The following is a 12,868-nucleotide window of genomic DNA, read 5'->3' as shown; positions in this document are numbered from 1 at the left end:
AAAAAAAAAAAAAGAGGTTTATAATGTTGGTAGTTTCGGAAGCTAAAGGCCAGAAAAGCAGGACACTGGCTCTGGAAAGAGCCTCAGGGCAGATGGTATCAGGAACACGTGCAAGAGAATCCCACAGCAAGACAGGGAACAAGCACAGGGAGGGAGGGGTCAGGTCCATTTTACAGCCACCTTTTCATGAGAACAAACCAGAGTCCCACAAGAGCTGCATTGCATTAGTTCCTTCCAAGGTTAGCATATTCAATGACCTCATTGCTTTGCTCTAGGTCCCAACAAGCTCTTAGCATCACTACCCCCAGGGTCCGAGCTTTCATTCACGGAATTCTGCACAACAGCAGGGAGGCATATGCCTGTACTCAGGGTGTGTGTTTTGTTCAAGTGTGCTCACTTATCATCCTCCAAACTAAAAGAAATTCAAGGCTAAAGGGAGAAAAATGCCCAATTGTCCTACTGTACCATGAGGGGTATGTACCCTACTCAATACACCCTTGGGAAGGCTTCTTGTGCCTGTCCCTTGTGTTCTGGCCTTGGGATTTCATGTTGTCTAAGAGGCAAGGACCACACGAAAGTCCAGCCAGGGCTTGGACTGCTGGGACATCTCTCAACCAAAGCCCTTTGGGGACTTCTAGTTCAATGTGTCCCAGCACATCCACATCCTTCTCCCTCTCCTTCTCCTGCTCTGCTGGGCTCTGGCCACTCTCGGCATGGGGAGAATGAGGCAGATGCTTTCTCCCAAGTTCTGAGCTGCCATATGTGTGCCCCTCTCTCCTCCCCCTCCTCCTTCTTGGTAAAGTTTTCTTTTTTCTTTTTTCTTTTTTTTTTTTTTTAAGACACACAGAGAGAGCCCTTCCGTCACTTAGTCCATTCTCTAAATGGTCACAACTGTGATTGGACTAGGCCCCAGCCAGGAACTCCTTCTGGGTCTCCCACATGGCTGCAGCATTTGGGCACCTTCCTTTGCTTTCTCAGATGCATTAGCAAGGAACTGGATCAGAAGTGGAGCAGCTGGGACATGACCTGCCATCCTTATGGTAGGCTGGCATTGCAGGCTAGAAATGCTGGGTCACAAAGCCAGCCCCCTGCCCATCTCATAAGGCTGGAGTCAGAATAAGTCCACAGTAATGGCAAGATTCAGTTTTTCATGATAGGGCTACAGGGACGTGAAGTCCTAGAAACCTCAGATGGAATCTGGGTCTGCTGATCATCTAAAATTATCCCGCAGTGAACAAATTATTTCCTGTACTTTCCAAGTGGGTAGTTGCCACCAAATCCTAAGACTCCTTAGAACTATTGCGCCTCTTCTTTTGGGAGAACACTGCGTCTCCTGCATTTCTCAAAGCTCTTTTCTTCATTGCAAAGTGTTCATACTAATAAATAAATCCTTGTTCAGAAAAGCCTGTGCCAACTTCAAAGTAAGCACAGAACACTATAAACTGCCTTATTCAGTTCCCCAGTGGAATTTACCGTGTCTCTGCTTCTCTCTTAACTATGTGTTCAGAGTAACTCTTCCCAGTTCAGCCTTGTTTGCTTCAGAGGGTAAGATCCAGATCTGTCTTATCTTTGTTTCTCCAGCCCAGCCTAGACTGTGGCTCTGGCACAGAGCCCGTGCTGGGCCCTACCTGACTCTCAACTCTCCCTTGTCTCCCCTCTGCTCCCTGCTGCCACAATGTTTGGGCCTCTTATGCAAGCCTGGCCCAGCTTTGGGCTCTTAGTGTCACAGATAACTGGAATCAGAATCAAATGCATGAAAGGGTGGGTGAGTGGGTGGGTGGGTAGGTAGATGATTGGATAAATGGATGGGTGGGTGGACAGATGGATAAGTGGATGGATGGATCGATGAATGAATGGATGGGTGGGTGGATGGATGGATGGATGGGTGATGGATGGATGGATGGATGGATGGATGGATGGATGGATGGATGGATGGATGGATGGGTGGATGGATGGATGGGTGGATGGATCAATGGATCGATGGATCGATGGATACAGTTGTGGTTTCTGTGAACCAACATCTTATCTTCTGCTCCAATTTACTCACCTTTGTCTTCCTAACTCCAGCCCTTGCTGACAGGCTTGCACTGCCTTCCTGTGTACCTGATCCTGGACACTTTCAGCTTTGCCACCCTTGGATTTGTTGCTTTGTTTTGGATCATGCTGTGGCTTCACTTTGCCTCCCAACTATTTTAATTCCAACTATTTAATTCCTGTTGTTCTCCCTCTTCCATGAACACCCATTCATCTCTCAGAATGACCCTTCCCTATCATTCCCAGCCCTCCCCGGGTGGCCCTATTGATGACTCTGAGCCCTCCTAATCAAAGGTTTCATCTTCTTATCCAGCCCCATAATGCTCAATAAATACAGATGAACTAAATTGTATTTTTGGTTTCTCTTTGATTAACAAGTATATCCAGAGAAAATGGACTACTTTCCCAAAACTGGACTCGGGTGTCCTATGCCATAATGCTCACCTCATTCCAAGCACCCCATAAATGAGGATAGGCTTGGCATTGGAGGGTATTTTCTGCCCCCAGCCCGACCTTGGTATTTCTCTTTAGAATATGATGATTTGCTACCTTAATTTGATCACTTTCCAGTGCTTATATAATGCTTTTTGTGGGACCCTACAATAAAGTGTGTGACTAAATCAATTTGTAAAATTGTATTGTGGGGTAGGAGTAGAAAAATCAGGGTAAGAATGAGCACTGATTTGAATGAACTGAGAGGGCTATTGAGTGACTAATAGACAAACAGAGTTCACATCCCAGGCAGAAGGGAATGCAATGGCAGGAATTCTCATCAGGCTACTCAGAACAATGTGAAATCTCAGATTTATGAACTATTCCCAGAATTCTCCATTCAATATTTTCAATTTCCATTGTTTGTTAACATGAATACAATGGAGTCTGAAATGGTGTGTATACTGGAGGCAGGAAAAAGATGAATGGAGCTATGGACAGATGCATGCAATGGTGGGAGGTGATGCTGTTGTCTGGTCAGAAATTCAAGTTCATCATTAACAAAAGGCTTCATTGGTGTTTGTGCTATGCTGTCTAACAGGTGGCACTGGGGAACTCTGCCTCCTGAACTTCTGGAAGTTAGATGTGGAGTAAGAGGAGAACATGTGCATTCTCCAGAGACTCACAGAAATTAAAGGCCAGTGATTGGGTGTGTGGAGGAGCACCAACTCAGATACCACCAAATCCCCACCCACTGGAATGACACTGGAGCCCGAGAAGGAAGCATTGCCTTTCTTTATTAGAACTGTGTGAGAGAGGTACACTGTGTCTTTCTCATCAAAGACTGCATCTCCCTTCAGGTGAGTTCTAAGGAATTGGCTGTTGAAGAGGTATCACAGACACCAGGGGTACCCCGGCCCCTGAGCAAGAATGGTGCCCTCTTCTAGGCACTGTCTCCTTCTGGTTGGCACTCTAGGTGTCTTTGTTCTAGAGCGTGCCATCAAGGGGCAGAGGTACAGCACACTGATTTTCACTCTGGAAAACACCCTTCGGAACTGCAGCTGCCCTGCAGACGTCCGGGACTGTGACTACAGTTTGGCCAACCTGATGTGCAACTGCAACACGATCCTGCCACCTGCAGTGGAGAGAAGTGCCAGCTATGACGGCCGTCTCACCATCTGGTTCACAGACATGTCAGCCCTGGGCCGCCTGTTGAACTTCACACTGGTCCACGACCTGAAGCTCACCCTATGCAGCACCAACGCTCTCCCCTCTGCCTACCTGGCCATCTGCGGACTGAGGAGGCTCCGTGTCAGCAATGAGGCCAAGCCTGAGCAGAGCCTGTTCATCCACAGCAGTGGGGACACTGGTTCCGAGGACAAGCTCCTGCAATCACATAAAAAAGGGCAGCCATGCACATCTGTCTCCTTCTTGGATGTGGCTCTCTTCAACAGGAACTCATCCTTGAAGTCTTACAGTATAGAGAATGTGACCAGCATAGTCCACAGCTTCCCTGGCTTCTCTTACTTTAAACCCTTCCCCATGGCCAGCAATCAAAGCTGTGTGGTCACAGTCATTTACTGACGTCACGATTGTGTCTGGCCATTGAGAACTCTGTCATGTGATGCACAATTTAAACAAAAAAAATTGGGGGCTAAGGCCAAGAGGTGGGTGCCTTCCTTGCTCCTCCAATACTAGTGCCAGAAGATACAGCCATCACCACTTATCTAAAATGGATACAGACCAAGACCCCCAGGAGACGCCAGAAATGGCAGGTAGTACCCCACCTGTGGATGCTGCCCGTACACATCTGTGATATAATGCATAAATCAGGCACTGTATGAGGTTAGCCGCCGAAACTAGCAGTAAAACAGAGCAACTTGCACCTTGCCTTTACTGCAATAAAGCTTAGGTGACTGTCAATCTCTCTCGTTCTCTCTTCTGTCTCTCAAAATATATTGTACTTTTACTGAAGAAGCACTTTACAGTTCTATTGGACTGATCACTGAGACGGCTACTGAGTGGCTAATGAATGGGCAGTGGACACAGGGTGTACATGCTGGACAGAGGGAGAGTTGACATCCCAGGCAGGAAGGAATGGGATGGCACAGGCTCTCATCAGGCTACTCAGAAAGAGTGAAATGTCAAATTTATGAACTATTTCCAGAATTCTCCATTTAATATTTTCAGCTTGCCAGGGACCATGGGAAACTACAATGGTCAAAAGAGAGAGAACTCAGGAAAAGGGGAACTTCTGTCCTGCTTCACATTTTTTTTTCTGTTATATTTGGAACTGTGTTTAGTTACCCTGGGGACTAGCCTTGGAACCTCACGTTCATCTTTAGCACCATTCCTGTAGTCAACAATGCCCATGTTCCTAACCCATCTTTTAACAGGTCGACTCTTAGAGCTCATTTGGATGTTAAAAATGGAAATGGTTTTATGTATGTCGATTAAAGGAATCAAAGCAAAATATTTTTTCAGACTCAAACTGGCTTGTCATCATTGTACATAGGAATCCTTTCCTCCTAGATGCACAGAACACACAGAATCCGTGGCAATTGTGACCTACCTTAGGATGCCCTGAAGTGGAAGCACTGTGACATCCATGACACTGCAATGCTAGGAATCACCTTTACAAGGAAGTTACAGACTGGTGGGTCGACCACATTCATCACAGATCTCACTCACCGCATTTCTCCCTATTTTAACCTTAGTATAGGGTAACTGAAATAGCCTGACATTTCCACAGTTGCTTGATTGATGGGGGATTTGGCCACTCAGGCTAATTAGCATGAGCCCATAAATGTCAGTGTTTAAAACTAGGCCAAATGAAGACCGAAGTACAAAATTTAATTGAAAAAGATGATGACCTCATTTCTGACCTTGACCTTCAAAGGTAACATTGAAATGATATGGGATTCCCCTGAGTGTTTCAACTGAAAGCTGGCAAGAAGAGCAGGTGTGTGTGTGTGTGTGTGTTGTATTCACTCAGCAAAGCCCTAGCCATGATTGAACCGGACTGAAATTCCAATAAGCAACTGTTTTCTACTTTATTTTGCAAGCACAACCTTCAATTGGATGCTCCATACTACCAGCACATTGTTTCAGTTCATGGTGGAATATTTTAGCTTACCTCTTTCTGAGTCATATGGATCAACTGGCTAAAAATATGTAAGATTCTGAGGTTTTAATGATACGAGGAAAATTGGTAGTATATGGAAATTACAGTTCATAGAATTGAAGAAGTGCTTATTTTGGCACAAAAAGTCTTGAAATCCATGCTTACAAAGTTCAGAGAAAATGTTTATTATGAAAAAAATGCACGAACTTCAAGATTCAAAGTCTATATATCTTTTATACATTTTAATTTATTTTCTAGGCAGAAAGATGGATAATAAGAGAGAGAGAGCACAAGAGTCCTCCATCCACTTGTTCACTTCCTAAATGCCCACATGGCTAAGACTAGGCTGGCAGAAACCAAGAGCCAGGAGCTTCTGCTGGTTGCGTGCAGGAGCCCAAGAACCCGGGCCATCCTCTGCTGCTCGGCAGGGCCAAAAGAATGGGGCTGGATTGTAAGGGGAGTAGCTGGAACCCGAAGTGGCACCCACATGGGATGTGGCACCACAGGCAGAGACTTAACTCACTTTGCCATGGGGCCAGCCCCTCAGCTTATCTCTCTCTCTCTTTTTAAGCTTAATTTTATCAAAAAGGCAGATTCAATTTACAGAAAGGAGAGAAAGAGAAAGATTTTCATTTGCTGCTTCACTGCCCAAATGAGCACAATGGCCAGAGCTGAGCTGGTCCGAAGCCAGGAGCTTCTTCTGGGTCTCCCACACAGGTGCAGAGTCCAAAGGCTTTGGGAAATCCTCTACTGCTTTGCCAGGCCACGAGCAGGAAGCTTGATGGGAAGTGGAGCATCCAGGACACAAACTGGCACCCATATGAGCTCCCAGGGTTTGCAAGGTGGGGATTTGGCCATCATAGTGGGTCCAGACTTTACATTCTTTTGCACCAAAAATAAATTTGTCATGTAATTCCATGTTGCACCAATTTTTTGAAGTTCCCCTCCTATTTAAGTGCTTTATTTTGTTTTTTTTTTTTTAATAATAATTGTTTTTATCTTGTCAATCTTTACATAGTTAATTTGGGCAAAAAGGGTCAAGGGCTATAGGAAAGTGGGTAAGACTATTATTTCCATATTGTTTCCTTCATATATCTGAGGTAGAGGGGGATATTGAGGGAGAAGCCCCACCCGGTTTCCCACCCACCCCAAGTCCCGCATGTGGGGCATGCTCCGAGATGCCCGTGGAAGTGGTTTCAATAGGTCACCAGTTTTGAAATTGCTGCCAATCTTACCTCTCCAAACACGATGAGGTTGTTGAAAAATCCATTAATTGACATTGTCCATCATAGCATCTCTATTTGCCCGGTATTTTGTTGCCAACCTATAGCTGAGGTGGTTGATTAATTTGTTCCATCTTCTGTCCCTTCATGGTTAGGGTTCTGAGTCTGGCATTTCAATTGGGGAGATCACCAAAGAAACTTCGTCTGAGGTGTTCCCAGGCCAGATACTCGTATGCGCCAGCAAGCACAGGGCCCAGCACAGTCCATCACCCGGTCAGCTGGTAGTTGCAATTGCTGGGTTGGTTCTGTTTTCAGCCCTGGCTTCTACTGGAACCCATGGGTGTTGCAGTCCAGCCTGGTTCTGCACAGCACATACTCGGTCTTCACCTAAACCAGTGGGAGCTGCATTCTGATGAGAGCGGCCCACGATAACCCCCACCAGGCCCACCCCCTACCCTGGTTTGCCAGTATGTGTGGCAAACCAGTCCAATCTGACCCACATCCCCCCTGGTTCTTGTACATGGCAAATGGCATTGAAGCTTGGATCCATCTACCCAGCTCAACAGTCAAGCCTGCTCTGGGCTGTTTCCATTCATGCTTCTTGTGCTTACCCGTGGGGTCTGTGTCCTGCCAGAGGAGTTGCCCAGGCTCCTCCATCAGAACCTCTCCCAGTGCCGGATTTTGTGCATGCCAGTGGGTCCATGAGCCAGCCCTACTCAGTTCCTGACCAGCCTTCGACCCAAGCTGGTTCTTGTTGTTGGATATTTCAGCCCAGCCATGGCTCGTCCAGTCCATTCCCACATACGGCTCACACATGGTTCAGTAGGGGTTGCGACCTAGCATAATCCGTCCCACTTCTATCCTGGTCCTCCAGGAGCACCAGACAGTGCTGGGGTCTGGTCCAGCCTGGTGCGTCCAGTCCCAGTCCACACTTGTGCCAAGGGAGATTTCACTGTTACCTGATCAGAATGCAGCCCCCATTCCAGCCCACGTGCTCCTTGGCGGTAGCCTTAATCCAGTTAGTGTGTCTACTGGACAAGACCCATGCCAAAGCTTTAGCAGGAACTGGTATTTGGTGGTCAGCATTGCTAAGTGGTAACACGTTCTTTAAAGGAAGAGGAACTGTCATTGGGAAACTTTAGGATGTATTCAACTCACAGAAACACATTGGGTTCAACGTGGAGCCACATAAGCAGCAATTCAAACCACCAAAATCCCAGAGCTCCCCTGCCGGGCGGCCAGCAAGCAAAGCCTGGCACCAACTGGCGCCATGGCTGCCCAAGCCTGGTTCACCATGTGCCCATGATGGCGGGTGTATGGGATCCGGGCATGAGACACCCTGTCCCGGGACCCACCCGCTGCCGAGAGGCGACCGGAAGTGTAACCTCCCAGGGCCAAGGTCGCGCCCCACCCCAATCCCTTCCGCCACCCAATGAGCGCAGCAGATGGGCCTGCCTAGCCAGGCTCCAGAGACCTCCCCCGCCCCCCGGTCGGTGTACTCACCCCGAAGGAAGCAGCCCTGGAGCCCCGGCAGGCCCAAGCCCTGTTCACCATGTGCCCATGATGGCAGGCGTATGGGATCCGGGATGAGATGCCCTGTCCCGGGATCCACCCGCTGCCGAGAATAAGTGGAATAAGTGCTTTATTTTGATCCTGGAATATTCTTTTCACTAGTTAGTTGATCAGCTTATGTTGTATGGCTTTACAAACTCTCATAATAGAGACACTCAACAGACCTATAGCCAATATGAATCAGGATGAGTGAAATCATTAATTCAACTCAAAGACAAATGAAACATCTTTTGCATAATAGATTCTGGCTGGCCCTAATCCATGATAGAGTTAGAGTGTCGTTGTGCCTATACTATTACCAGCAACATGCTTCCTGAATAAAATTGCAATTTCTTTGCAGCTTAAAAAAATTCAGTGTTTTATTTCTTACACTAAAAAAACTTAAGTGTAAAAAAATGTTCTATTTGTCAGTTTTGAAAAATAATTATATGAGTGTTGGCTACACCACTCATTCTTTTCTTTTTAGAATTTTTAATTGAAGTGGAAAAGTTGTACAATAAGCAAAAGTATGACAAGTGAACAGCTAAGTAAATGTCTACTGATTGGTAGGTATAGTTGGTGGGGGCTGGTTACGCACTGGCATGGCTGGTTTTAGCTTGAGTGCATTCTGCTAGGGCTTACCTAGATGTGTCATCCCATTGGAAACTTCAATTAGAGTTTAACCCCTACTAAAAAGTGGGAAAAGAGGGAAACTGAACCCCGTTAAAGAGTTTTAGTGGTGGACTTTGTGGGAGGTGGGTGGGCTTAGATAAGGTCATTGAGTTGAAGGCACCTGTGATTAAGAATTGATGGTTTTGTACAAAGAGGGATTGAGACCCAAGGGTGCCCATCCCCACGCCCTCCCCCCATCCCCACACTCTTTCACTGTGTGATGTCCTTCATCATCTTGAGACTCTGCAAGTCATCATCGGGTCCAGCCTGTCATCCTTGGACTAAAGGATTGAGCTAAGATTAATCTCCTTTGTAACTTCGCTAGCCAGTGGTATTGTGCTATTAGCAACAGAGTGGATTCAGAGAACTCTTTGTACTTCAAAGTAACCCCACCATTGTTTCTCCAAAAAGTGTTGTATGCGAATATCTATTTGCCTGCAAGCATGACAAAAGTTACTCAATCATGTACTTTTTTCAAACTAATGAAACAATCACATCCCATTGCATTTCACTTAGTACGTGTGGACTCTTTTAAGAATTATTAGAAAGAATTACAGGGAGAGAGAGAGATCTCCCATCCATTGATTCACTCCCCAAAATGGCTTCAATGACTGGAGCTAGGCCATTCCAAGGCCAGGAGTCAGGATCTTTATCTGGGTCTCCCATTATGAATGCTGTGGCCTAAGAATTGAACCATGTCCACTGTTTTCCCAGACACATTAGCAGGGAGCTGGATGGGAAGTGGGACTTGGACCAGAACCCCTAGGAAATGCCAGTGCCTCAGGCAGCAGCTTTACCGGTGACAATACAGCCAAACCCAAGGTAAACTTGCAGATTCGGCTGTTGTCTATGGGTTTCTCCAAATGTGGATTGCAATATTATTTACACTTTTCTACTGGATTGTTAATGTTTTTTTTCCTCACATTTTAAAATGGTTTTAGAGTTTCGCTTTATTATTTCTTAACTTAATATTATGATTTCAGCAGTAAAAAAATAACTTTACATTGTAAGACCTTGCTCTTGCGTTATTTCTTGGTTTATGTAAAAATATTAGAGGTTTTTGAGACGATCCAAGCCTACTAAAATCTTGGTAAGGAAGCCACACCTTCAAGTGGGTGGCATGGAAATTGCTAGCCATTTCCTAATTGGCTGAGAGGCCACCAATAAGGAATATCTTTCTCACAGGTTCCAGCCCACACAAGGCGGGGTCAGGGTATGCTTAAAATCCCAGGACCTTTCCAATGTCTCTCTAGCTTTCCATTCAGCAGGCACCCTATCTCCTGGCCCCATCCCGGGTGGTGCCTTCCTCTTCACTGTTCCTGGCAAGTAACATATGGCTGCAACCGATACGTGGCTTTTGTTTCTACAGGAAGCTGAGGAAAGAGCCCACAGAGCTTTTCTGGTAACAATTTTCTCTAGTGCAAACATGGTTGTGCGGTTATGCAAAATTATTTTAAAAAATCTTGATAGAGGGCCTGGTGCGGGGACTCAGTCGCAAGTGCTGGCATCCCATATCAGGATCCAACCCAGCCCAGCATGGCCAGGCCCACTCTCAGATCTAGTATTATGCATCCCAACAGGTGCTGCAACCTGTTCAGGGTGACCCCAAGAACTTCAAACAGGCCCATATCCAGATCTGGCCCCCTTGCAACCAGCAGGTGCTGCAGCCTTGCCCAGCATGGCCTGCCTCTAGCCCCAGCTCTCGTGTACTCCAGTGGATGCTGTGGCCTAGCTGAGGTGATCCCAAAGAACCCCTATCAGATCTACCCCAAAATACTGCAATCCCAATCACTGGCAGGTACTGTGACCTAGCCTGGCCTGATCTATTCCCAGCTCCAGCTCTTGTGCGTGCAGGTGGTGGGAGCTTTGGCCTGATACAGGCAGGTCCTCTAGATTCCCTCTTTCGATCCATTGCATTTCAGATCCCTCAATTACCTGCAGGTGTGGTGACCTGGTTTATGGAAACTCCCAGAAATAATTTTGTATATGTCAACAAGCCCTCAATGGCTCCCATTCCAACCCATCCCCAGTCCCCCAGCTCCTAGCAGTGCATGCCCCACCCCCATGTGGCAATGGTGGTGGGATGGCCCTGGCTGGTGGATACCTATAGTGGCAAGGCACGTGCACCATGCTCTTCCACCCAATCCTTAAAATTATTAGAAAAAATAGAATAGACAATTATGTTGGCACACTGGCATAATTCACATAGAGCTGGTGTTAACCAGGCCCAGAATACCTACCAGCTATTGGCTGCTTTTCTCTGGCAGTGTAGCACTTACTTAGGTGTAAGGAAAGCTGAGCCATTGCCTACAGCTGGGAAAAGGTTATGTCAGATTGCAGCTTCCAACAAATTCCAAGTGGCATTTGATTCTTACAATAAAATTACAATCTTACTATCTATTATTACATAACTCTGATATGTATTATACATATTATTGTAATACATGTTATTATTACATAACTCTTTTTATGTATTATGTATTACATAACTCTGATATGCTGCAGCAAAACCAAGGAGTACAGAAAAGAAAAATCAATTCCTCTATCTCCTATACTCAGCTAGAATGTTAACGACTCTCTTTTCTTCAATAATGAGTCCACTTTTGTTTTACTTCCAGGAGGAATAGACAATGTAATAATAATGATCCAAAACTAGTCATGAGTTCTTTTTGAAAGGATACACTGTTGTTTTTCTTTAGAGGTACATAAAAGTGTCCACTGGGAATAGAGTACCCATACCTTACCCATCTCACCAATTACACTTTCATCTAGTAATCTAAGAAAATACAAAATACTGAACTAGATAAAATGATTTCAATGATTCATTTTACAGAAGATATGCAGAGTTTTTAAACGGAGATATTCTGGAGCTGTAAAGTGAATCTACCTTGCAGGAAAGTGTTCTGCCTTAATTCTAAAAATTCTTACATGTTTCTTAATATCAAATGGTCATTGGTACAAAGGAAATAATGACTCGAAATACATGTTTTTAGATATGTGATTCTTAAGAGGTAGTGCCTTATTGATTTCCTTTATAACAGTAATCACAAGTTTCGCGGTTTATACCTGCCCGCAGGCCCCAAGGTCACCGAGGGTGAGGCAGCTATGTTCTTCCGCTGTAAGAACCACCGGAGACAAGCTGGTAAAGAATGTCCACTTTATTATGCACAGGTCCCAGCTTTTAAAGGGTAAGAAAGGTGTCTTCTGGCAAACACCCCCTCCCATCCCCCCCCCATATCAAAGACTCTGTAATTGGTTGTATGACCTGTCTATTTCCCTTGACCTTCTGGATATGTCCGAGGTCATGTCCACATGTATTCCCCTTGAACTTCTAGTCATGTCCGAGGTCATGCTCCACGTGTAGGCCTCAAAGCTGTGTCTCAGGCCACTGGGAGGTAAGCTTTAAGCCACACCCACCAGGAAGCAGACAAGGGCCCGGAGCTGTTCCACTTACTTTCCAGCTCGCTCCTAATGCACTTGAAAACACAATGGAAGATGACAAAAGTCCTTGGGCCCTTGCACTTACTTGTGTAAGACTTGGATGAAGTTCCTGACTCTGGCAGGGACCAGCCCTGGCTTTTGCAGCCATTTGTGGATGAACTAGTGGATGGAAAATATCCTATCTCTTTCTCTGTTTTTCAAACAAATAAAATAGAGAAATTTTAAAAAATTTCCAAAACTAGTCATCGGAATGTCATCCATTTTAGATACTTCTCAGATCCCTGACACCTGATGGCAGACCCAGAGCAGAAAACAACACAGCTGTTGTTTGCTCTGGGGTTCTTACAGCCTAGCATACTCTTAGAATGCCCAAGCTGCTTGGTGACTTCTG

The 12,868-nt window shown here is 45.7% G+C and overlaps 1 protein-coding gene across 1 annotated transcript; it reads left to right on the top strand.

The window, feature by feature from the left end:
• The first annotated feature begins 3,243 nt into the window (after positions 1-3,243).
• Positions 3,244-4,305, top strand: CUNH21orf62 (chromosome unknown C21orf62 homolog). Its single transcript, XM_040980898.1, has one exon. It carries the CDS (start codon positions 3,397-3,399, stop codon positions 4,048-4,050), a length of 654 nt encoding a protein of 217 aa, XP_040836832.1. The 5' UTR covers positions 3,244-3,396; the 3' UTR covers positions 4,051-4,305.
• The last annotated feature ends 8,563 nt before the right edge of the window (positions 4,306-12,868 follow it).

Source organism: Ochotona curzoniae, unplaced genomic scaffold (assembly GCF_017591425.1).
Source record: "Ochotona curzoniae isolate NIBS_2020 unplaced genomic scaffold, NIBS_Ocur_1.0 contig_3498, whole genome shotgun sequence".
In the NCBI taxonomy this organism is placed as follows: Eukaryota; Metazoa; Chordata; class Mammalia; order Lagomorpha; family Ochotonidae; genus Ochotona; species Ochotona curzoniae.
This window is presented reverse-complemented; position numbering and strand designations above follow the sequence as displayed.